Raw genomic sequence first — 24395 nt, forward strand, 5'->3', positions numbered from 1 at the left:
CGGGGCCACAAACAGAAAAATAACGGCGCAGTACAACACTAGCCTGTTAAGGCTGGGGGCGCTGTTGTCACTATTTATGGTAATCGTGTAATTTTTGAAACGGCTTCCTACAAAATTCTTGATCGTACAATATGCATATTATTATTATTATTGGATAGAAAACAGTCTATAGTTTCTATAGGAGTTGACATTTTGTCTCTAAGTGGAACAGAATCCATTCTACAGCAATTTCCCTGACATGGAGTCAGATTTCAGAAATTTTGGCCACTGTTCTGGAGTCAGTTTTAAAGCCAATGTTATTCCTATGAGTATACGGACACTGCTTACGTCTTCCCCTGGATGCCTTTACGTGATGACGATTTGAATGGGGTCGATTGCGCAATCACAGGCACTATAAATTAAAAAACCCTGTAGCTAGCAACTCTTTTCTTGGTGCGTCATGCGCGTGGAGGACACCGACCCGCACCTGTTCCAAGCATTATTGTTGGGAGTAATATTACTCTGGTCATGTTTCTACTCGTTATAGGAGTTAAAAACATCATAATGTAGTTAATTTAAAGCGTTTTATAGCAATTTATATCCGTTTAGTGCGATTTTGGGACATTTATTTCTGAAACGCTGTGAATCGCTGGGCACGCTTCCAGTTCATGCTGAACGCAGTTGGCATTTCCACATGGCAAGAGGACAGCTTTCCACCAAAAGACGATTAGACCCAAGAAAGGATCCTTTGCCCAAGATACTGATGGAAGAACAGCTCAAAGTAGGACATTTTTGCACATTTTTCTAACAAAACCTATCCCATACCATAAATATGTTATCAGACTGTCATCTGATGAGTTTTTTTCTTGGTTAGGGGCTATAAATATCTTAGTTTAGCCGAATTGGTGATAGCTACTGGTGTTGGTGGACAAATAAAAGATGGTGGATTATGCTAATGTGTTTTTAGCTAATAGATTTACATCTTTACATATTGTGTCTTCCCTGTAAAACATTTTAAAAATCGGACATGTTGGCTGGATTCACAAGATCTGTGTCTTTCATTAGCTGTATTGGACTTTAATGTGTGAAAGTTAAATATTTAAAAAAATATATTTTTTTTTAATTTCGCGGCTCTGGATGGGCTATTGCAACAGATGTGCACACCGGGTTCCACTCCTATCAGGTAAAAACAAGAAGCAGCTCCAGTGGGCACGCAATCATCAACACGGTGGTGGTGTGGGGATTGTTTTCCTGGCCCACGTTAGGTCTCTTGATACCAATTGAAAATTTCGGACACAATGTAGAATCCATGCACAGAAGAATGGGCCTGACAACGGGCCTCAGGATCTCGTCATGGTATTTCTGTGCATTCAAATTGCCATCAATAAAATGCAATGGTGTTGTCCCTAGTTTATGCCTGCCCATACCATAACCCAGTGGTGATTTTAGCATGTAAGTCTTGGTGGGGTGAGATTTAAAATGCATACCAGCAACGCCACAACACTAAATAATACATTACTTGCATTATAACACGGAACCTAAACCGGCTGCGTGCGTGCGCAATCGTGCATAAATGTATTTTGTCCACCTACACCAGACGCGATCATGACACGCAGGTTAAAATATCAAAACAAACTCCGAACCAATGACATTAATTTGGGGACAGGTCGAAAAGCATTAAACACGTATGGCTAATTAGCTTGCTCTTGCTAGCTAATTTGTCCTATTTAGCTAGCTTGCTGTTGCTAGCTAATTTGTCCTGGGATATAAACATTGAGTTGTTATTTTACCTGAAATGCACAAGGTCCTCTACCCCGACAATTAATCCACACATAAAACGGCCAACCGAATCGTTTCTAGTCATCTCTCCTCCTTCCAGGCTTTTTCATCTTTCAACTTATATGATGGTCCATCTAAAATTTCATAGTATTACCACGACGACCGGCAACAGTTCATCTTTCAATCACCCACGTGGGTATAACCAATGAGGAGATGCGAGAGACTTTCAGTGCGATCTGCGTCAGAAATAGAAAGGAGTTCTATTTTAGCCCTTGGCAATGCAGACGCTCATTGGCGCACGCGAGCAGTGTGGGTGCAATAATTGAATAACATGGATTTCTAAATTTATTTTGCGACGTGTCCAGTCTGGTCAGCATGTAATGGTGACAAATGCTGACCACAAACTGTTAGGGACTACATAAAGCTGTCCCAACACCTTACCACTGCTACACCTGGCTATCAGCGGAGCCTTGTCTGGCAGCGAAACAGTTTACTGAATTTAAAGAAACTGCTGATATGGCTGACTTGCTTAATCAAATTTGGTTTCTACTGACGATTGAAATGTACAAACTATGGCATAATGGGACTACGAGCGGTTGAGGCAATCCGTAATTTCGATTAAGACAATGAGCGAGCTAGGACGGACGTAGTCAATATAACTATTTGTTTAGCACTTTTGAAATGTACAGCGATAGAATTCAGAACATGGGCCGTTCTTACAGTATTCTACCTGTACACCAAGTCAGAATCGTAGGAAAATAAAGGGGGCATATAAGCAGACAATTAAAGCTATTACAATATTTGATGATGACATTTCTCTAAAACAGGCTATATGCTACAGGTGCACCACCAAGTCAGAACAGTAGGCTAAGTTATAAGGGGAAAGGCACATTGGCTACTAACAGCTTACTACACAACATACAGTTAGTATTAGCTACAGTATACATATCTCCCTTGCATATTAAATAATTTATGAAGCAACATACAAGACATTTTTGAACTCACCTTGTTGTGCTGTGCTCACTTTAACAGGAAGGTGACGCGGCGGTCCTTCGTGAGTAAAGTTTTGTCATCGAACTTTGTCGTCAAAGTTTCGCATTCTCTGGATGTATGGTGCTTTCAAGACAACTAGGAAATAACAAGGTTGAATCATGATGACGTCAGGGATCTTCAGATCGGAGCTTTAGAAAGAGGCCCGAGTTCCTGACTTCCAATTCTGAGTTGGATGACCGTTCAAAACATTTTTTCCCAGTCGGAGCTCTTTTTTTTGAGTCCCCAGTTGTCTTGAATTCACTGAAGTCTGAGATTTCCCAGGTCCGAGTTTCCAGTTGTTTTGAGCGCGGCAGAAGTCATGCTGGATTGACAGCATGGCCCACTTTGAATGTTTATCCTTTTAAGCTTGGAAAAGAGACCCTTAGACCTAGACTTGGACAACACACCCACTCCACTGAATAGCAGGCTAGGGATTGCAATGCTTGCAGTTAGCCACTGATTCCTTCCAAACCACTCATTGATGAATTTGCGATTTCCAAATTGTTGTGTAATGGCGACAGGTAGCCTAGTGGTTAGAGCTTTGGACTTGTAACTGAAAGGTTGCAAGATCGAATCCCCGAGCTGAGAAGGTAAAAAACTGTCGTTTTGCACCTGAACAAGGCAGTTAACCCACTCTTCCTAGGCCGTCATTGAACATAAGAATTTGTTCTTAACTGACTTGCCTAGTTAAATAAAGGTAAAATATATATATATTTATGGCCCATGAGCACCGATGCGTTTTATCTATTATTTCTCTTCATTATTTCTCTTCATATAGCAAGGAGTGAAAAGGATTTGCCATTAGATTGTCGACTTGATTCATGATGATGACTACTAGCTTGGTAGCTAAGATTTTGAAAGTATGATGTTGACATGATCAGTCCAATCAAAGCTAAGGTGATGACCTTGAGCCTTCTTGGATGGGAACTTCTAATGTAACTATTGCAGCACCCAAGGGGCTTGAATTTTCAAGCTCTACCTGTAGAGTCCCCATGAGTGACAGAACACTGAGCCAATCACTGCGCAACTAGAGAACTTTACCAACCCTTACGCTCCGTATTTTCCCGCTTGCTGCCTCACCACCACAGCAAGCACTGAGCTAGGCTGAAACCATGTTCAGGTTTTATTCTTATGCAGGCGTCATAACCAGCCATAAAATTACGCAATATATGTCACAACAGCTGTAAAAATGTGGGTCATGACAGTGTTATGACCATATTATAACAGGTTATGTCAGCTGTTAAGACATATTATGGCATGGTCATGACCGTGTCATAACGTGTAATGACGCTGAATATCAAGTAAAGTGTTACCAATTATTTTCCTTATTTCTTTTAAATTATGTCTTGGGAACAATAGAACAGACACACACTTCAGTATTTCCATGATAAGTGTATAAACATGGATTGTGCAATTTAGCAAAACAAGAATTTAACTTTTTCCCATGGTCAGTACAACACAAAGGCCACAGGGTTTGATACCTAAAGGAAGTTCAATTAATGTTTTGGATGATAGAAATATCATAACTTGATATTTCCTATTCCTGTTTAAACGTATTAACAATGGAAAGTTTCCAATAATATAGTTTTATCACTTATTATATGCTCAGGAAAGTCATTCCCATTTAAAGAGTAGGGCCAAATACTGACACTTGAATAGTGTCCATGTCCACTTATAGTTAAAGAGCCTGGTCATGGGAGTTTCATGTGGGAAATTGGTGGTAGTACTACTAGAGTAGTAAATTGTCACAATCGTAGACAGAGGTCGTGTTTGAATAGCCATACTAGCATACTACATACTTAAACTGCATACTCATTTCAAGGTTTAATCTACTAAAATTCACACGAATCTTTTCCGACTCACGTGTTTGACAACAGCTGATAATAAGATACATTGACAGGCTGTACAAAAATGAACGAATGGCGGGAATCAACGCAATTACCCATTTCGATAACGCATTCAGAGTACTATTTTCGAAATGTCACATACTATAAACATTTATTTTTTGCAAACTATTTAGAAGCTGGTATGGGTATTCAGAAACAACCAGTTATAGATATGTACATATATAGCACATCCTTCCAATCACATACTGTATGTCCAAAAGCTAATATGTGCTCATCATAGCCTATCATGCTGTGCAATGCCAATGTATCATTTGCTTCATGTACAATTTTGCCTAGGTTATTGTATACTGAAGGGGTTCCCTCTGATTTATTTCATAATCTCCCTTTAAATAAGGTGCACTGTCTCTTTAAATCTAGACTAGCGGAGTGCGTTTTCCCTTTATTGCCAAAAGTTATTGGGTATGGTTCTGGACGCCTCCATGACTGCACGCAACCCGCAACAGCTGCTTGCATTTAGGGGCTTTAATTTAAAACGTATATTTGATATTATTCTGATGCTGGATTTATTCGAACAATGCAGCCCCAAAGTTATGGAGTTAAACAAACTATTTGGATAGAGAAGTTACGCTTCCCGTACCGTCTTGGAAACTAGTCTGGATTGGTTTGCGTAAAAATCGAAACGTCTTCTTTCCCCGTTATTCTGTCAACATCTGGATTAACCATTCGATGACAAAGATTATTTTTGAATTTCCTTAATTCTATGTGATCATTTCCTTTTTCACATATGATAGCGTGTGGACGCTTATCCTGGATGTTTGCTTTTTTGGATACCAATGACTTCTGCATGTAGATTATGCATTCTTTAGGATGGGTGCGAACAATGGGAAACAGTATGGAAGTGAGGGTGAGTATTTGGAATGCCCAAACTTTGAAGGAAACATTCGCCAGGGCAACCAACTACTGAGAACGAACTTATCTTTTATGAATTCAACCTTGATGGTTTTGTATTAGAATATAATGGAATCTTCTGTGCTGTTCCACAACTGAATTAATTAGTATAATTTCAGAAGGCCTTTATCCATCCTTGCTCATTTAATAGCAAATATTTTGTTGCATACAAAAATAGAGCTTTCCTGTACCAAAAAGGCATGCCAGGGTGTTTACTCTTAAAGTGAAGTAGGCTATAACCAGTTATATGGCAGACATTATTTTATGCAAATGATTATTCCATCTAGCCTATAGCCCAACCAATAGGCCTTCTGTACCAGGTGAGGGGACTTTACTGTATGGGAAGTAAACATCAGACCTCATTGCATAATAGTGACAACCTATATCGGGACATAAAAAAAGATGAGATAGAAGGATTGTTAATTGTGATAATAGCCTATGTTGTCTTGCAAAATTACAAGATACACATTTCATGGAAGGACCTATGGGCTCCTGAGTGGCACAGTAGTTTAAGGCACTGTATCTCAGTGCTAGAGGCGTCATCCTGGTTCAAATCCAGGCTGTATCACAGCTGGCTGTGATTGGGAGTCCCATAGGACGGCGCACAATTGGCCGAGCATCGTCTGGGTTTGGCCGATGAAGGCCGCCATTGTAAATAAGAATTTGTTCTTAACTGACTTGCATAGTAAAATAAAAGATGACACTTACATCCAAATAGCCTAATTTCTGACTGAGACACATACCATACACAGTGGTTTAAAGTACTTAAGTAAAAATACTTTAAAGTAGTTGTTTTTGGGGTATCTGTATTCACTATTTGTATTTTTGACAACTTTTACTTCACTACATTCCTAGAGAAAATAATGTACTTTTTACTCCATACATTTTCCCTAATACCCAAAAGTACTCATTACATTTTGAATGTTTAGTAGAACAAGGAAAATGGTCCAATTCACGCAGTCATCAAGAGAACATCCCTGGTCATTCATACTGCCTCTGATCTGGCGGACTCACTAAACAAATGCTTTGTTTGTAAATTATGTCTGAGTGTTGGAGTGTACCCCTGGCTATCCGTAAATTTAAAAAAATACAAGAACATTGTACCAACTGGTTTGCTTAAAATAAGGAATTTGAAATGATTTATACTTTTACTTTTGATACATAAGTATATTTAAAACCCAATAGTTTAGACTTTTACTCAAGTAGTATTTTACTGGGTGACCTCATTTTGTATTAAGGTATCATTACTTTCACTCAAGTATGACAATTGGGTACTTTTTCCATCACTGACCATAAACATACCATAATTCCTCTACCAAGGTCAAAATATAGAAATCTACAAAGTATGACTATTTGGGATATTAATTTACAGCACTTAATTACGTGTTCAATTGTTACTGTGTTCTAGATTGGCATATCTCATCAACTCTTGCCGAGTTCAGCACCTCAGACCTCAAGGCTTCTCCCTCAGATTTTAACAGACCAGTTTATTAGACCATTTGTGGTTCACTCCTTATGTAAATACATATTATTGTGTTACAACAGAAATCATTTGGGAGAGAGAATCAGCTTAAACACTACTTGGGTGGCTTCATTTTGCTCCACAGGAGATGACTCTGAACTAGCCTATGTTTACCCAAGGGATGTAGCCTGTAGCACAATAAGTTGCATGCAGCTCCAATGGAAACCTGCAAACAAGTTATGCAGTAAAGTATTAATATTAACATTAATATTCATATTAAGGTTGTCAAACAGAATTGTATTAATGTGTTTTATAGAGTGTATTTCGGTCCATTTACACATCTGTTTCCAAGTGTCCCCCACAATAAATCACACTTCAGTAACTAAAACTGAGCAATGCTCTCCCAACACATTATATAAGCACAAGACAGGAAAGGACGTTTTTTTCCCAGAAATGTCAACAAGCATTTCTCAGGTGCCTTTCACAGGTCCACTTGCTCTGAATGTGTCAACTACGTACTGATATTTCCCTCCAAGGACAGGAATCATGAGGTCGGCACAATTTGTAAAACTCTTTCCTGCTTCTCGTCCTGTTAAATTAATGTTCTCTCCAGTAATATCTCAGCAAAGACGAGGGCCTTTTAGCAATTAGATTTGCTCACCTTCTGCGTCCTCTCTCCTCCGTCCTCTCTTGCCTCCTTTTGAAAAAGGTCAAAGTTAATCGAGGAGAGTGAACATGGATGGAAATGCGCTTGCTTGAAATGAGATGTTCCTTCTCCACTCGCGCCTCATTAGGCAAATAAGGTTTACAGGGGTGGATCCCAAAAACAAATGTGTAAAGTGCTCTAAACTAATTAAGTTAGTTTTATAGATAAAACAATCCATAGAATATTTTTTTAAACATCTGCATGTTTTTCTCCTTTGACAAAACAAAGGCTGACTCAAAGGGGGTGTGGCAGATTTCAAAACTCTTAAGCGTTAGGATAAAAAAAACACCTCAAACTTGTATCTCAAACATGGTTGCTACATCACAGAACATGATGTTATGTTGGCTCATTGGTTGAGCTGACCAATCAACTGTCTACTTAAATTCATATTTTTTTTTACGATTGGTGTACGCCCTCACCATTCTGTTGTTGGGTACGCCCACACCATTCCAACACAGAAAATATGATTTTTAACATACTTTATTAAATAAAAAATTGGAAGGAAAGCAATTTCACTCGTATTGTAATTAATTATAGGTCATATTTCATAGAAATCTGGAAACACTGGAGAGTTACTTTAACATCTATATGGTTCTCTATCATGATGATGTGACTCAATTTGGTGGAAACCATAGCAGATGTGCTGTCTCTATGATGTCACCACAATATGTTGCCGATATCATACAGCAGTTTGAACATGAAAGACATATTAGTTGCATTATATTTCCTCTATATATGTGTGTGTGTGTGTGTGTGTGTGTGTGTGTGTGTGTGTGTGTGTGTGTGTGTGTGTAGACTTTATGTGGGAGGGGGAAGTTGCACTTGAAAATTACTAGTCTGGTGAGGTAGGTTTTAGTATAGTCATTACAAATGAGGTGTTAAGACGTCTTTGCCTTTTTCAACGGCTAAGCTCAACTGTGTCCTGGGGGCAGCCTTTTTTTGCACTTGCCATCTTCCAGCGCTCTTACTTTCCTCTCACAGCATTCATGCATGTTAACCACATTTCTCTGGCGTTGTCTAGTCCATGTCCATGAGTGGCCTTGATGTGCGTATAAGTATGTGTACATAGGCGTGTGTTGTGTGGGTGTAACTGTTTGGGAAGACCTAGGAGGCTCTCACGCTGGGTGAAGGCACTGACCTCGCTTCAGCTCAGCGAAGCCACAAGGCTGCATTTATGATTTGACGGAGGAATGAGGTGCAGTAAAAAAAATAATGTCCACTAACAGCCTCTTGGCCCTCGGAGAGGAGTGAGAGGAGAGCATGTCATCAGCAGCTTTTCATGGAGAAGAAAACAGCTAGAAACCAACCATCTAGACTGAACTCACAGTATATAGTTAAGCTGTGTACTACTGAGTACGGACCATACATCTAGTTATTCTACATACAGAATACTGCTTACAGCTGGGACCACTACACTGCATGGCCCAAGAGGACCCATGAAACTGCAATCGCGGATCGTATGTGATTACTCATTTCCCTCTCTGACAGGACAGCCTTTCCCTTCTGTCTTTTCCGTTTTCTTGGAAGCAGGGGTTAAAGGAGAAACGTGATTCCTATTCCAAATGGAAGAGGGGACACACTATCATAGGAAGCAACCAACAAAAATGTTGAACACATGCCAAGGTGAAATGTCCAACTGAAACTGAGGGAGGCAGAAGTCTTAAAGGACAGCAGAGATGGCTCTCCATGTTTCCATAGTATGCTATTCTTCTGTTGGTTAAACCCTTTCAGATATCTCGCCCTATCAATATCAATTGACAATCTTTCATGAGTGTAACATCTATGTATGTTTTCTTTGTCCACAGGTAAAGGTAGCTCCAGCATCTCCTCTGACATTAGTTCGAGTACAGATCACACACCGACCAAAGCTCCAAAGAATGTGGCTACCACCGAAGGTAAGGCATCTGGTGCTCATTATTCAAACCCCCCCCTCCCCCATCCCCTTTCTGTAATACTGCCTATTTTTGGAGAAACTTGTGTGTTCCTGGGATAACCCTAAATTGAAAACAAACTTACGGCTCTCATCAGAGCTAAGGAGCCGGAGGCTTTTCTTATTCTTTGTTTCAAAACTCCGGCCCCCTCGAAGAGGAAGAATGCTTGTCCAAACTGGTAATGTCAGGGTTGAGTGTTGTCAGTGAGCATGCTCGTTATCTGTGTGTGTGTGTGTGTGTGTGTGTGTGTGTGTGTGTGTGTGTCTGTGTCTGTGTCTGTGTCTGTGTCTGTCTGTCTGTCTCTGTCTGTCTCTGTCTGTCTCTGTCTGTCTCTGTCTGTCTCTGTCTGTCTCTGTCTGTCTCTGTCTGTCTGTCTGTCTGTGCGAGAAAGAGAGAGAAAAGGAGAGAGAGGGAGAGAGAAAGAAGACCAATGGGAAATGCCAAAGAGAACATATAGTAGTACTGTGATGTATTGCATTGTCTAGAAATAGCAGGAATAGCTAAAAGATGCCAGTTTTCTGCAATTTGTTTGGTCTGGAATGCATGGCCATTTAGCTGATCCATTAGGTTGTATCATCGGTGTAGTGGTTAGCTCTGTGCCTCTCACAAATAGACAATCTCCTTCCAAGCAGACATTGTTCCATGGTGGCTCTCCTTCTCCTTCCTCCAACCCCAGTTCCCAGTGAGTATTCCCAGGCATTGTGCCAACCTGGCTACATCAGGGGCCTGCTCTTCATTGTGCTAGTGTGTTTGTAACTCCTGTCGATTTTGTGGTTGTCAAACATCAAATAAAATCTCCAGGATATTAAGACAGTTGCATATATCCAAGCAATGCTCTGTCAGTGGTAGAAAAATACTCTCCAATATATGTAACATATGTCTTTCTTGAGGGTATGTCAATCTGTTTGACAGTTCGTCAATCAAAGGAGCTGACTGACTGCTTGCATTTATGGAATGAAACCCTAAATGTCTCCTTTTCTATCAGCAGTTTAGAATGTGTTTCATATAACTCTACTTAGCGTCTACTGAGCGTCAATCTCCTCAAACCCATCATAGACAAAGGTCAGGCAGTTTTCCTTTTAAGAGAAAAAATGGCGTAGGCTCCTTAACCATCTTTAGACAAACACACACACACACACACACACACACACACACACACACACACACACACACACACACACACACACACACACACACACACACACACACACACACACACACACACTCCATTGTATGGACACCAATCTTTTTATATTTGCTTTGAAAGAGAGGAATGAGGTATTCTTGTGGAGTTTCCCACAAGAAAACAAACACATGGGCTACCCAGTACTTCTGGCTGTCACTCAGTCATGCATTTCAAGGTGTTGCTGAGAGAAGAGAATATAAATAAGACTATTTTGCCGTGAAACTTCATATTATATCAGATGCAATTTTTGTTTCATACAAACATGTGCATGTATGTGCATATTAGTGATGCGTGGATCAGCTGTTTGTCACCCGCCTGCAATTGCTAATAACACATCCGCCATTTCCTTGACTATATGTGATAAAGTGGAAATCTGATGCCCGCACTAACCGCAAATACAGAGAAAATGCGCTGTACAGTCAGAGACGGCGGAATCATTTTTTAGATAGGCTTATGTTTCTGCTTATAATTTCCAACATTTTGGTAGGCTATTTGTCAACTTGTCTATAATTAGATACATTCAGCTTCCCTTCTGTCATTACTTGTTGCCCTAGAAGACGGCAGTAAATAAACCCATGCTCACCAGAATAATGTCATAAATCGATAGAATGAATGCTTTAATGCAGTTGACATTGGTACATTTTTATTTTTGCTTTCCTCTTCCATCTCTACTCCTCTCATGCAGCAAAGACATTTAGGGCCCGGGTAGAAAATACAATAATTCCCAAAATACAGGAAGGATTTTCCATGCAAAATTTCCAAATGAGACCAGTTTGGCCGGTTTTAAGGAAATTAAAAGCTGTTAAAATGACCCAACAGGTTTTTTAATAAGATTTCAGACAGCTTGAATTAATATTTTATGTGGTTGAAATACTATCAGCTTTTATGATGGTGATAAAGATTGCACCTTTACAGACGTTCCCTAACTGCACATTCATTCTCTCAAGATGCTAAAATAAATAATATTTCTGTTCCTGAGTCAAAATGTACATTTGGTGTATCATTTTACTGCAATAACTGCTTAATTCTGCAGGAGTAAATATTATATTAGGCTATGTGAGAGGTTATGGACCTACAGTCAGTGTCCATATTTCATTTAGGATACTATTCCATTTAACCCATCTGAACAGTACAATTCCCTTGAAGTCCCAATCTTGTGGTTGTCGAATTTGTATACCGCCTCACAATCATCACACATAACATAGCCGTTTAGCCGTCACTGCTATCATCCTCTTTTAACACTTCACCAAATCTTTCCCAAACATTAGACTGCTGTTCTGGCCCTCCCTTCTATTTATTTTCAACTCTCCATTTCGCAGATTTTCTGTTATTGAGTTATTCTTTTTGCCTCAGTGGATCGACGTTAACTTTTTCTTCCCAAGTTCCCAAAAGCATTTGGTGTGTATTTGGCGCACTACAGTTAGTGCGTAGCCTAGGCCTAAGCTTTAGGGCCTAACGCCAGATACAAATAATGAAAGCAAAACCTCAATGTAGCCTATAGAAATGAATGGCACAAAAATGATACATTTCTGGACTTTTAATGGATCGTTTTCTCTTTTTTCATGACCCTAAACCTGCCAACCCCGTGGATATAATCGCGGGGACTGTGGGTTATGAGTCAACCCACGCATCACTAGTGCATATGTATTGGTCTTAAGGTCTTTCAATGACTGGTTCCGTAATGGACCACTCAGTGGCTAATGTAATTAACATTAATAAACATTCATGTTCATTAATGTTAATGAATCATCCAATTAACCATTTGTGAACTCTAACAAGTCAATTCAGAAGGTTTGGTCTACTACTCTCAGCTTGGGTTCAAACAAGGCAGACTATTGTTCCTCTCCAGACTACATTAGGCTCAGAGGGAAACGTTGACTCACCAGTATCTCTCCATCGAGGAGCTGCTGGAACCTTCACTGGGGTATTATGGGAAAATACTAATTGTGCCTTGTGTGTCTGCTAGCTAGGAGAACAACCTGTACGGGAGAGTGGGCCGTGGTCGGTGGCTGCCCAACCATAATTCCGCTCCTGTGTTATGACAGAAATTGTTATTTTTTTCTTCCTGCTAAGTGGGAGTAATTACATGGTCTGGAACCACCACAACCACAGCCAGTTTGCTTTCGTGACTCCCAAGCCCCCCCCACACACACTCCACCCAGCCCCACGGCCCTCTAAACTAATCAGGATGCAGGCTGCTCCTGCACAAAATCACACATTGGCTCAGTGCTCAGATCTGGAGGCATGGCCCATCACATTTCCTGGCCTTGGGAGCTTGGGAGTCACAAAAGCAAACTGGCTTTGCCAAACTTGCTGATTGGGAGAGGATCCTCTCTCTAGGCTATTGGAACTAGCTACGGTTTGCATTCAGTAGCAGCACGGCTAATTTCATGATGACGCATCACTTGGATTATGTGAAGTCAACTGGGTGGCCTCATTTTAATTGTGTACCTTCATAAGAAGAACAATAATATTGCATCAGTCTTGGCTTGGAAAGTTGTCAACCCTCACTGCACATATGGATGGGAAATCATAAGGTGAATGCACCAATTTGTAAGTCGCTCTGGAGAAGAGCGTCTGCTAAATGACTTAAATGTAAATGTAAATGTAAATCATGATTAAAGTGTTTGATGAAACCAGACTTTACACAATACAACTGGGCCACATTGGGGCACAGAAGTTAAAGATAGGACCTTGTTTTTGCTTCATTGTAGGACATATATTGCCAACATGCAGTAGATTGTTGCAGAGCTTATTTGAGGGTTTTGGAATTTGTTCATTCCATTGGCTTGCCGTGCACCTGCATCAAGTCACTCTTTGGGATTTAGCTCCCTCGTGTTTTCCCAGAACTTTCTTGTGGTTCAGCATTACTTCTTCATGCAATTTTTCCACATGAAGAAGATGAAGAGTTATACCCCTCTTCTCCATCACAGCGGATCTAAGCAAGTGGAAAATACCTTTTGATGAAGTCATCCAATATCATTCTGTGATATGTGTTTTTTGTGGCTATTTAGGAGAGCTTGTGGGCTCAAACAGCTGACCTGCTTATTAGCCTCAGACTGTGCATTTCTCCCCTGGGATGGATGAGGCTGAAGACTCCCAGCATGGGTTAAACCATGGCCCTGCCTGGAGCGTTTTCCTTGGCACGGCTCTACTCTGGGGTGGAATGTGGTTCAGCCATAGAAATAGGATGTGTAGAACTCCTATATTATTTAGTCATCTCAGCACCCAGAACCTATAGTATTTAGCAACCGTGGCTGTTTTTGATACCGCATATGTAGTTGAGAGTGAGAAATGATAATATGAAAAATCCCACTTGGTATAGTAGTGTCAGGCTTCTTCAGTCACAGATAAGAGAGTGATTCATTGGAAAGTTGACCATGTCAAAGCCATGCACCTTCTGTGTTGACATCCCCCCAAACCTACCGGCAATTTGTTCTGGCACCAGGAAGGCAACGTAGAAACAGTGAATGGTGGGAAAAATACACATGCCTGCTTCCTTCCTGTCTGACCAGGAACAAAAGAAAAGTGAAACGGTGTGTAGGGAAAAGTAGCCATTACTCTTCTACTCGGGAACATGATAAATAATATGAGGTGGAATTGAGCCATTTTAATGTAAAAGTGTGATAAGGAATCAGGCTCTGTTGGCCATTGGAATCAAACTAATTATTCTTTCAGTTCATTTCATACCCAATATCAAATCCAATTTCCCCAGCCTAATACATTTCTTATTGGATTATTGCAAGATCCATAGTAGCCTCTCAATTAGCAATGGCATAGTCATTCAACAACCCACACAGGATATGGAGCCATATATTCAAATCCAATAATCCACATTTATTGTCCTCCGTACAATAATCAGCCTCTGGCCAGTCTGACGTGTGTTTCCACTTGGCTACTCTGAAGTCAGTGAGGGTCAGCAGTGCAGTCTAAACAGTGCAAAGTAGAAAACTCTGCTGTCTCCAAAATGTTAACATTTTGATCCTCCAAAGGACGATAAATCCCTTGAATTCCAGCTGTTTGTAAACTACTCGCCCCATAGACTCATGATCCATTTATTTTGTAGGCTCAAGTAAATACACTACATGGTCAAAAGTATGTGGACACCTGCTCATCGAACATCTCATTCCAAAATCATGGGCATTAATATGGAGTTTGCACTCTTCTGGGAAGGCTTTCCACTAGCTGTTGGAACATTGCTACGGGGACTTGAACCACAAGAGCATTAGTGAGGTCGGGCGATTAGGCCTGGCTTGCAGTCGGTGTTCCAATTCATGCCAAAGGTGTTCGATGGGGTTGAGGTCATGGCTCTATGCAGGCCAGTCAAGTTCTTCCACATCGATCTCGGCAAACCCTTTCTGTATGGACCTCAATTTGTGCACAGTTGCATCACTCCAGAGAACACGTTTTCGCTGCCCCAGAGTCCAATGGCAGGGAACTGTACACCACTCCAGCCAAAGCTTGGCATCATGCGGCCGCTCAGCCATGGAAACCCATTTCATGAAGCTCTCGACAAACAGTTCTGGTGCCTACATTTACATTTTAGTCATTTAGCAGACACTCTTATCCAGAGCGACTTACAGTGGTGAGTGCTTACATTTTCATACTTTTTTTCATACTGGTCCCCCATGGGACTCAAACCCACAACCCTGGTGGCATTGCAAGCACCATGCTCTACCAACTGAGCTTCAACGGGACTGTGCAGATGTTGATTCTCGGCGGTCCCATTCTGTGAGCTTGTGTGGCCTATCACTTCGCTGCTGAGCCATTGTTGCTCCTAGATGTTTCCACTTCACAATAACAGCACTTACAGTTGACTGGGGCAGCTCTAGCGGGGCAGACATTTGATGAACTGAATTGTTGGAAAGATGGCATCCTGTAACGGTGCTACGTTGAAAGTCCCTGAACTCTTCAGTAAGGCCATTCTACTGCCAATGTTTGTCTATGGAGATTACATGGCTGTGTGCTCGATTTTATACACCTGTCAGCAACGGGTGTGGCTAAAATAGCTGAATCCACTAATTTGAAGGGGTGCCCACATACTTTTGTATATACAGTATAGTGTATATATGACGTATGTTAATGTAGATTTTTCATTGTCAGATATGAAATGGTCTGAGGAGATGTTGGTCTGTTATGATGAGCAGCACTACACAGGATATTCCATAGTGTTACTATAAGCTACCAAACCTTACCAGTGGGTACTAGTAAGATTCCTCAAGACAGTATTTTTATTTTTATAAACAGCTATCATCAAAACCTTCTGTGTTTTCAGTGCACTGATCATAAATAACAGTTAATTTATTAGTGATTGAGCGGGTCGTTCCCTAACCAAACAATAACACAGACCCCTGACAAACTTCACACTTTTGCGGCAGCGCTGTGTTTCCCGAGCATTAGCCAAACGTTTTTGCCACACCGAGAGAGGCGGTCTACCCATCATTTGTCCTCCAGCCTGACAGCTGTGTTGAAAGGTGCTCAAACAGGCATGGCGGTTTGTTTAGACGAGGAAGCTGTTTCTATATGGAAATGTCTTGCAGGTGCTAGACTGCCAGCGTTGTTGACCCTGACCCCATGTGTGACTTCTAGTGGCAGACCAAGCAGAGCTGTGTTTGAGGTCTGCTTGAAAGAAGTTACATGTAGGGCTGCGTTATGACAACTCCTCTACAAGGGATAATATACATAACACCCCAGCTTGCAGTAAAGAAATAGCAAGGATCTGTCAATGTAGGCCACACAGTGTTCCAATGTTAAATCATCGTAATATGTCGGGTAGATGGATTATTAAACTATAGTTGCCCTATTTTAGTTTGATTTAGATACTTTACTCCCTCCAACATGCTATTTACCGCAAATCAAGCTCATGTTTCACAAAAAAAAACGTTTAAAGAAATGTTGTCTTGAGGTGGTTTGTATGCAAGTCTGAGATATATTTGTTGTAATTGCACCTCCTTTCTGTCTACTATCTCAGCCCCTCCCCCATTCTCTCCCTCGCTTCCAGAGTGAGGAAATGTGAGCGTAAGGCACAGAAAAGGACTGTTGAGATTGCGAGAGAAAAAGAAAAACAACAAGTAAAAGTAATTTCCTCAAGGAGGAGGGGAAGGGAGCACAGTTTGCCTCAGTCTTTCATCTTATAATTCTTCTCTGATTACTGCTTAGTCTTTTCATCATCTATCTCTGGAAGGCAGGGCATAGACCCACTTGTTTGAATGCAGTTGCAGTGTTGGTTTCTTTCACTCTGAATCCCACTTTTCAGTATTATAACTGGAGCATGTTCGACAGGAGTTGGGAAAGACGCCATGGGGTCCCACTAGTCAGGTTTTGGCTATACACCACCTGGATCTGTGTGAGTCTGTGTGCCAATATGACATCAGATGTGGATATAGAGCTTTACCTTGCTCTGGTTTATCTCTTCCTTTCGCTCTGAGGGATGTGTCACTGCTCTGTAGAGAAAGTGACAGCTGTGGTGGAAGCAACCATGCCATATGGATGAAAATTCTTTCCTCATTGGTTGCGATCTACTGTGCATCTGTTGCAAATGGCTAAGGAACAGATCAACATTTACTGGGGAAGGGATGGCCCAAAATAGGGGAGGGTTGTCAAACTTACATTTTTGGTTTTGGGTTCTGTTTTTTTTATCCAGCACAGGGAAAAGTTGTGTGTTTTTTCCCTGGTTTACATTCTCTATACTAATAGTATTTTCCCTATAAACAATAGCTTGACTTACTTTTAATATTCCCTGAATACAGTATGAAAATGTATGAATTACCCTTCTCCTGTACGTCTATATCTGTACAACAGGTAGCCATCTGACACAAAGAAATGCATATATCTATGGGGTTTGGCCTAAGCTTCTCTTCCATTATGCAGACTAATATATACAGTTGAAGTCGGAAGTTTACATACGCCTTAGCCAAATACATTTAAACTCAGTTTTTCACAATTCCTGACATTTAATCTGAGTAATAATTCCCTGTCTTAGGTCAGTTAGGATCACCACTTTATTTTAAGAATGTGAAATGTCAGTATAATAGAAGAGAGAATGATTTATTTCACCTTTTATTTCTTTCATCACATTCTAAGTGGGTCAGAAGTTTACATACACTCAATTAGTATTTGGTAGCATTGCCTTTAAATGGTTTAACTTGGGCCAAACGTTTCGGTAAGCCTTCCACAAGCTTCCCACAATAAATTGGGTGAAGGTTGGCCCATTCCTCCTGACAGAGCTGGAGTAACTGAGTCAGGTTTGTAGGCCTCCTTGCTCGCACACGCTTGAGGTCAGGGCTTTGTGATGGCCACTCCAATACCTTGACTTTGTTGTCCTTAAGCCATTTTGCGACAACTTTGGAAGTATGCTTGGGGTCATTGACCATTTGGAAGACCCATTTGCGACCAAGCTTTAACTTCCTGACTGATGTCTTGAGATGTTGCTTCAATATTTCCATATAATTTTCTTTCCTCATGATGCCATCAATTTTGTGAAGTACACCAGTCCTTCCTGCTGCAAAGCAACCAACAACATGATGCTGCCACCCCTGTGCTTCATGGTTTGGATGGTGTTCTTCGGCTTACAAGCATCCGCCTTTTTCCTCCAAACATAACGATGGTCATTATGGCCAAACAGTTATATTTTTGTTTCATCAGACCAGAGGACATTTCTTCAAAAAGTATGATCTTTGTCCCCATGTGCGGTTGCAAACCGTAGTCTGGCTTTTTATGACGGTTTTGGAGCAGTGGCTTCTTCCTTGCTGAGTGGCCTTTCAGGTTATGTCGATATAGGACTCGTTTTACTGTGGATATAGATACTTCTGTACCTGTTTCCTCTAGCATCTTCACAAGGTCCTTTGCTGTGTTCTGGGATTGATTTGCACTTTTCGCACCAAAGTACGTTCATCTCTAGGAGACAGAAGGTGTCTCCTGCCTGAGTGGTATGACGACTGCGTCGTTTGAAGGTAGGCCTTGAAATACATCCACAGGTACACCTCCAATTGACTCAAATGTTGTCAATTAGCCTATCAGAAGCTTATAAAGCCATGACATCATTTTCTGGAATATTCCAAGTTGTTTAAAGGCACAGTCAACTTAGTGTATGTAAACTTCTGACCTACAGGAATTGTGATACAGGGAATTATAAGTGAAATAATCTGTCTGTGAACAATTGTTGGAAAAATTGCACAAAGTAGATGTCCTAACCGACTTGCCAAAACTATAATTTGTGAACAAGAAATTTGTGGAGTGGTTTGAAAAACGAGTTTTAATGACTCCAACCTAAGTGTATGTAAACTTCCGACTTCAACTGTAAATGTGGCTCATTTGGCCAACAGGTTGGATCTGAATGCATATGGGTGTCTGTATTCTTTTTTTTTTAATATCTGTTAAATTCAAATCTTTCCTGTCATGTTGTCCGGCGCAAAACATTTTGTAAAGGAAACTAAAATGACATATTGTTTTTAGGAAGATTTTTGAATATCCACATGAAATCCTGTCAGCAATTGGGTGGAAACGTAGCAATAGACACCCTAAAGACTCTGGCAAGTGCACTAGTCCAGTGTCACTTTGATTATGTCTGCACATCATGGGTCACCAGCAGCCCCTTACATCTAAAGAATATACTACCAGCCAAACAAGCTTGTAAGAAGTGTACTTAAACTCCCCCCTCGTACTCATCTGGAGGTTGAGCAATTTTTCTTCTCTATCTCTGTAATGAGTCTTTATCTATGTAATTGTATATGTATTTACATAAAATATTGGGACCACAATGGAAAATGTTTATTGTGCAATCCCGGTCACTTAAAAAAAAATGTTTGTGTGTATATGTTTTTTTTTTACTGACAAATAAAATCATTCAATCAATCCAAACTGGTGAATGGAAAGAGACATCTGTTACAATACACCAAAACAAAAAGTTGAATGTCAAGACAAGCGTTTTATACTGGGTAAGCCTACAAGGTAGCGAGAGATGTATTTTATGTTTGTTGATATTGACATAGTCTATTTATTGGTGTTGAAAACGCAAACCATGATATTGAAGTGCCTGAAATTGTTATGCTATGTTTATTGGCTGTGTGGTGCATATTCGTTGCATATATTTTATATAATTATAAATATTTAATTTCTCCCTAGCTGATCATTGCCTGCAGCCAGCTTTGATTGCAATGTACAGGCAGGGAGAGTGGTCAGCGCACTGTCAATCATCTGGCCAGGAGCCCTGCGCGGCATCAACTGTGCCACAAAAGCATGCTGAAGTGACAAAGACGATTTCCACGTTTATAAACACATGGTCGTTAACAATATTTTGAGTTAATTCTATGAGGGGGGAGGGTGTTCCGTTTATTTTACAGTACAAGGGAAGGGTCATGTGAAAATATTTTTGACGTTGGGGAGGGCTGTCATTTTTTGAGTTGGACCAGCCCCCCCCAGCACTTGTAGATCTGTCCCTAACGTGTCCTCTCTAGCTATGTATCATGGCCATCATTCCACACCTGCTGTCCACACGGTCACTAAACTAAACATTGCTAAATCTACATGTATAGTACACTACCTCAAGCACGCTCTATGTCCAGGAGCAGCAGTTGGTTAGAAGACATTAAGCACTTCCTGCTTTTCCCTCTTGATATCCTGCTTTAGCAACCTGTAAATGTTGCATCAGCTTCTAATGTTTCTGCAGTCAGCGCTTTGCAAGAGGCTGGATCACTTCTGCCCTGACGCCAAATTGCTTTTGGAGCCTCAGAATGTCATCTCCGTTCAGGGAAATTAGTGCTGTGATACATAGACACACAATGGCCTCTCTCTGAGCTGAGAGAGTTGGAGCAGATCAGGCCTAGGTTTGGCTGTCGGATGTCTGAGGGTCTGCAGTCCTCCTCAGCGAAGATTTACGAAGTGAGGAGAGGCGAGGGGGAGGGATTGTGTGTCCTTGGAGCAGACACTGAGGCCTTTTTTTTTCTCGAGGCCCTGAGGATATTAGTGTTGTTTTGGGGGTATGTGTCAGAGGGGCCAGAGAACACGTGGTGCTGCTCATGCTCAGTGAGGAGCAGGCTGTTTGGGAGAGAAAAGTCATGCTGGTCGTTTTAAAACTCCCACAGTTTCCTGCCCTAGTATGCACATTGTAAGCGAAGCGCCAGGCTCCATTGTACTCGGGCTTGTCTGGTGACGTAGCTGCTTCCTGTAGTGAAGGCCTTGGTGACAGGCAAGCTGCTGCACTGCACTGCAATCTCAGCGTCCACTTATTCAACTCAAGATGGGAGAGACTTAGTATTCTCCCGCAAATCCCATTAAACTTTCTCTGCCCTTAATAGGACTCAGTCTTCCAAAAATGACATATAAAGGCCATATGGTTTTATAGAGCCATTGTAACCCAATACTGGCCTAGATGCTGACAGCACGTTCTGTCTCTCTATTTTGGATCGTTTTGCTGTCCTTTCAATTACGTTCAATTACGTTAGAGCCCCTAAAGACAGTACACAAAAGCCTGGCCGCTGGTTTCGACATCTGAAACCATAGAGCATTTCTAATTTCTACAGTGCCTTCAGAAAGTATTCATATACCCTTGTCTTATTCCACATTTTGTTTCGTTACAGCATGAATTCACCCATTTATACGCAATACCCAGTAATGACAAAGTGAAAACGTGTTTTTCGAAATGTTTACAGATTTTTTGAAAATGAAATGCAGAAATATCAAATTTTCATTAGTATTCACACTCCTGAGTCAATATATGTTAGAATCACATTTGACAGAGATTACAGCTGTGAGTCTTTAAGCGCTTTGCACACTTTGATTGTACAATATTTGCACATTTATTATTTTTGGAATTCTTCAAGCTCTGTCAAGTTGGTTCTTGATTCCGTAGATTTTCAAGACAATTTAATTCAAAACTGCAACTAGTCCACTCAGGAACATTCAATGTCGTCTTGGTAATAGTGCTGAGCGGTTAAGCGAAATTCTGGTTATTTTTTTGTTTTTTAAACAACTAATTGACCGATCTCAGTTCAATTATTTTAATTCCATTTTATTCCATTTATTTTCTGTGAGCTCAATGCGCAGTTTCTGTAGAGGTAAATTAGATCCAGCCTGAACTGTGCAATGTAGTAGGGAGTTGTAGTTTCCAACAGGCCAATATTATACATAGTTTAGCACAGAAAACGTAGTACAGTAATTAACTTTAATTCCCATAATCCACCTGCTTGTCCAGTATGTGTGGAGCACTGAGCTATAATAAGAATGGTGTGGAATGGAGACAGAGAAGAGAGAACGAGCGATCGAGAGGGATCGAAAGCAGTTGCTTCGCGAGGTATCTCTACCTGAAAATACATGATCTAAGTGATTGATAGTTGGTATTCAGCAATCATAAAAGTTTGTCTTATTTACTTTGAAGAACTACTAAAATAATGACAGCATTTGAACACACTGAAAACAAACTTAAAGATTCCCAAAATAATTTAGGCAAATCAATGTTTGTAAATATCATGTGGCTTACCATGGTCCTGAGTTCTCTGTGTGTGTGTGTGTGTGTGTGTGTGTGTGTGTGTGTGTGTGTGTGTAAGAAAACTTGTTGTTTTTACTCACACTACTTGTAGACTAGTTGAATGTCAATGCCATCCTCCTCTCTTTCATGTTGGCAAAACGTTCTATGGCTCTGTCATACAGTACACTTTTAGTTCTTGTCATAAGCTACCTAGCTAAAATGCTTGCTAGCCAAACTTCCTCGCGTGGGCAACAATGAATAACAGAACCAACTGTTAGCTAGCTAGTTAACGTAAGCCTACTAGGCTACATATTGGTCTCAGGCCAGTGGCACAACATATTAATTTATGGTTTGACCATAATCATTGGCCTGTACAGAGTCCAAATCCCCATCTCCATCCATTGGAAATGCCGATTTAGCAAGCTAGCTACTGAAGGACATCAACACAAGTAGACCAGGAACAGACACGTTTTTCCTGAAAGTTACATTTTGCTTAGGAAGTGATTTGATTGGTCTGAAGCCAAATCCAAACTGGCCTCCCTTGAGGGGTTTGTTTTGCTGCACCAGGACAACTCACAGTTGAGCTCAGCTCAACACTGATTGGCTAATGATTTTTCAATTGTTTTATGAAGGGAGGCCAAATGCTTGCTGGCATCAATCAGTCAAATGCTACAGCGGCAACAGGTTATACAATAAAAAATATAATAATACTAGTTGGAAAGGTTTTCATCTTTAGCTCACAGCCTGTGGATACTATACGATTAGAAAGGTTCAAAATGTATGTAAAACATCACAGCACAATTGAAAAATATAGAGAGCTTATGTTTGGTAAAGTATTATTGTTATGTGAATGCTTTATATGAAAGTTCCATGTATGTAAAATGTGTATGCTAAATGTTTATGTAAAATGTATGTGTAAAAAGTATATGTAGCAGAAAAACGGTAAAAAAACTAAAAAGATATGTGTCCTCGGAAGAGGGGGGAGTGGTGGATGGGCTAATAAACTCTCTTTTGGTCCAGACAGCATCAGATACATGGGCTACACATACTGAGACAGAGGGGACACTGTTTCCCTCATTCTGATGATTTCTCTGGTGAGATTCAGCCACTTGCAAATTGATGGGAAATTTTGAAAACACAAAGAGAGATGAAAGATGCATTCATTTTTTTATTGCTTTCCTTGGCATCCATTGATACATGCCACTGCTCAGCATTACTTGCTAAGCAACTCCCGTGTATATTTGGCCTTGTGTTTTAGGTTATTGTCCTTCTGAAAGGTGAATTTATCTTCCAGTGTCTGTTGGAAAGCAGAAAACCAGGTTTAGGATTTTGCCTGTACTTAGCTCTAATCTTTTTCTTTTTATCCTAAAAAACTCCCTTGTACTTGCAAATGACAACCATACCCATAACATGATGCAGCCATGCTTGAAAATATGAAAGGTGGTACTCGTTGATGTATTGTGTTGGATTTGCCCCAAACATAACACATTATATTCAGGATATAAAGTACATTTCTTTGCCACATTTTTTTGCAGTTATAATTTAGTGCCAAATTGCAAACAGGATGCATGTTTTGTAATATGTTTTATTCTGTACATGTTTCCTTCTTTTCACGCTGTAATTTAGTATTATGAAGTCAATACAATGTTGTTGATCCATCCTCATTTTTCGCTTATTAAAGCCATTACACTCTGTAACTGTTTTAAAGTCACCATTGGACTCATGGTGAAATCTCTGAGCGGTTTCCTTCCTCTCCGGCAACTGAGTTGGAAAGGACACCTGTATCTTTGTAGTGACTACAGTAGGTGTATTGATACACCATCCAAAGTGTAATTAAGAACCTTACCATGCTCAAAGGGATATTCCATGTTTGCTTTTTAGTTTTTACCTATGTATCAATAGGGGGAAATTTCCTGGTCTTTGTGTTGAATCTGTGTTTGAAATTCACTGCACGACCGAGGGACTTTACAGATAGCTGTATGTGTGGGGTACAGAGATGGGGTAGTCATTCAAAAATCATGTTAAACACTATTATTGCACACAAAGTGAGTCCATGCAACT

The 24395-nt window shown here is 40.5% G+C and overlaps 1 protein-coding gene across 1 annotated transcript in view; it reads left to right on the top strand.

Annotated features, from left to right (window-relative positions):
* Window positions 1–5103: 5103 nt before the first annotated feature.
* The window catches only part of LOC129859330 (F-box/LRR-repeat protein 7-like), a 31275-nt gene continuing 11983 nt past the window's right edge, over window positions 5104–24395 (top strand). Inside the window, exons 1-2 of the mRNA XM_055928970.1 lie at window positions 5104–5541; window positions 9559–9648. Of these exons, the coding sequence (XP_055784945.1) occupies window positions 5505–5541; window positions 9559–9648 (127 nt within the window). The 5' untranslated portion in view covers window positions 5104–5504. The remainder of the gene's footprint in view (window positions 5542–9558; window positions 9649–24395) is intronic.

Source organism: Salvelinus fontinalis, chromosome 7 (genome assembly GCF_029448725.1).
Source record: "Salvelinus fontinalis isolate EN_2023a chromosome 7, ASM2944872v1, whole genome shotgun sequence".
NCBI classification, from domain to species: Eukaryota; Metazoa; Chordata; class Actinopteri; order Salmoniformes; family Salmonidae; genus Salvelinus; species Salvelinus fontinalis.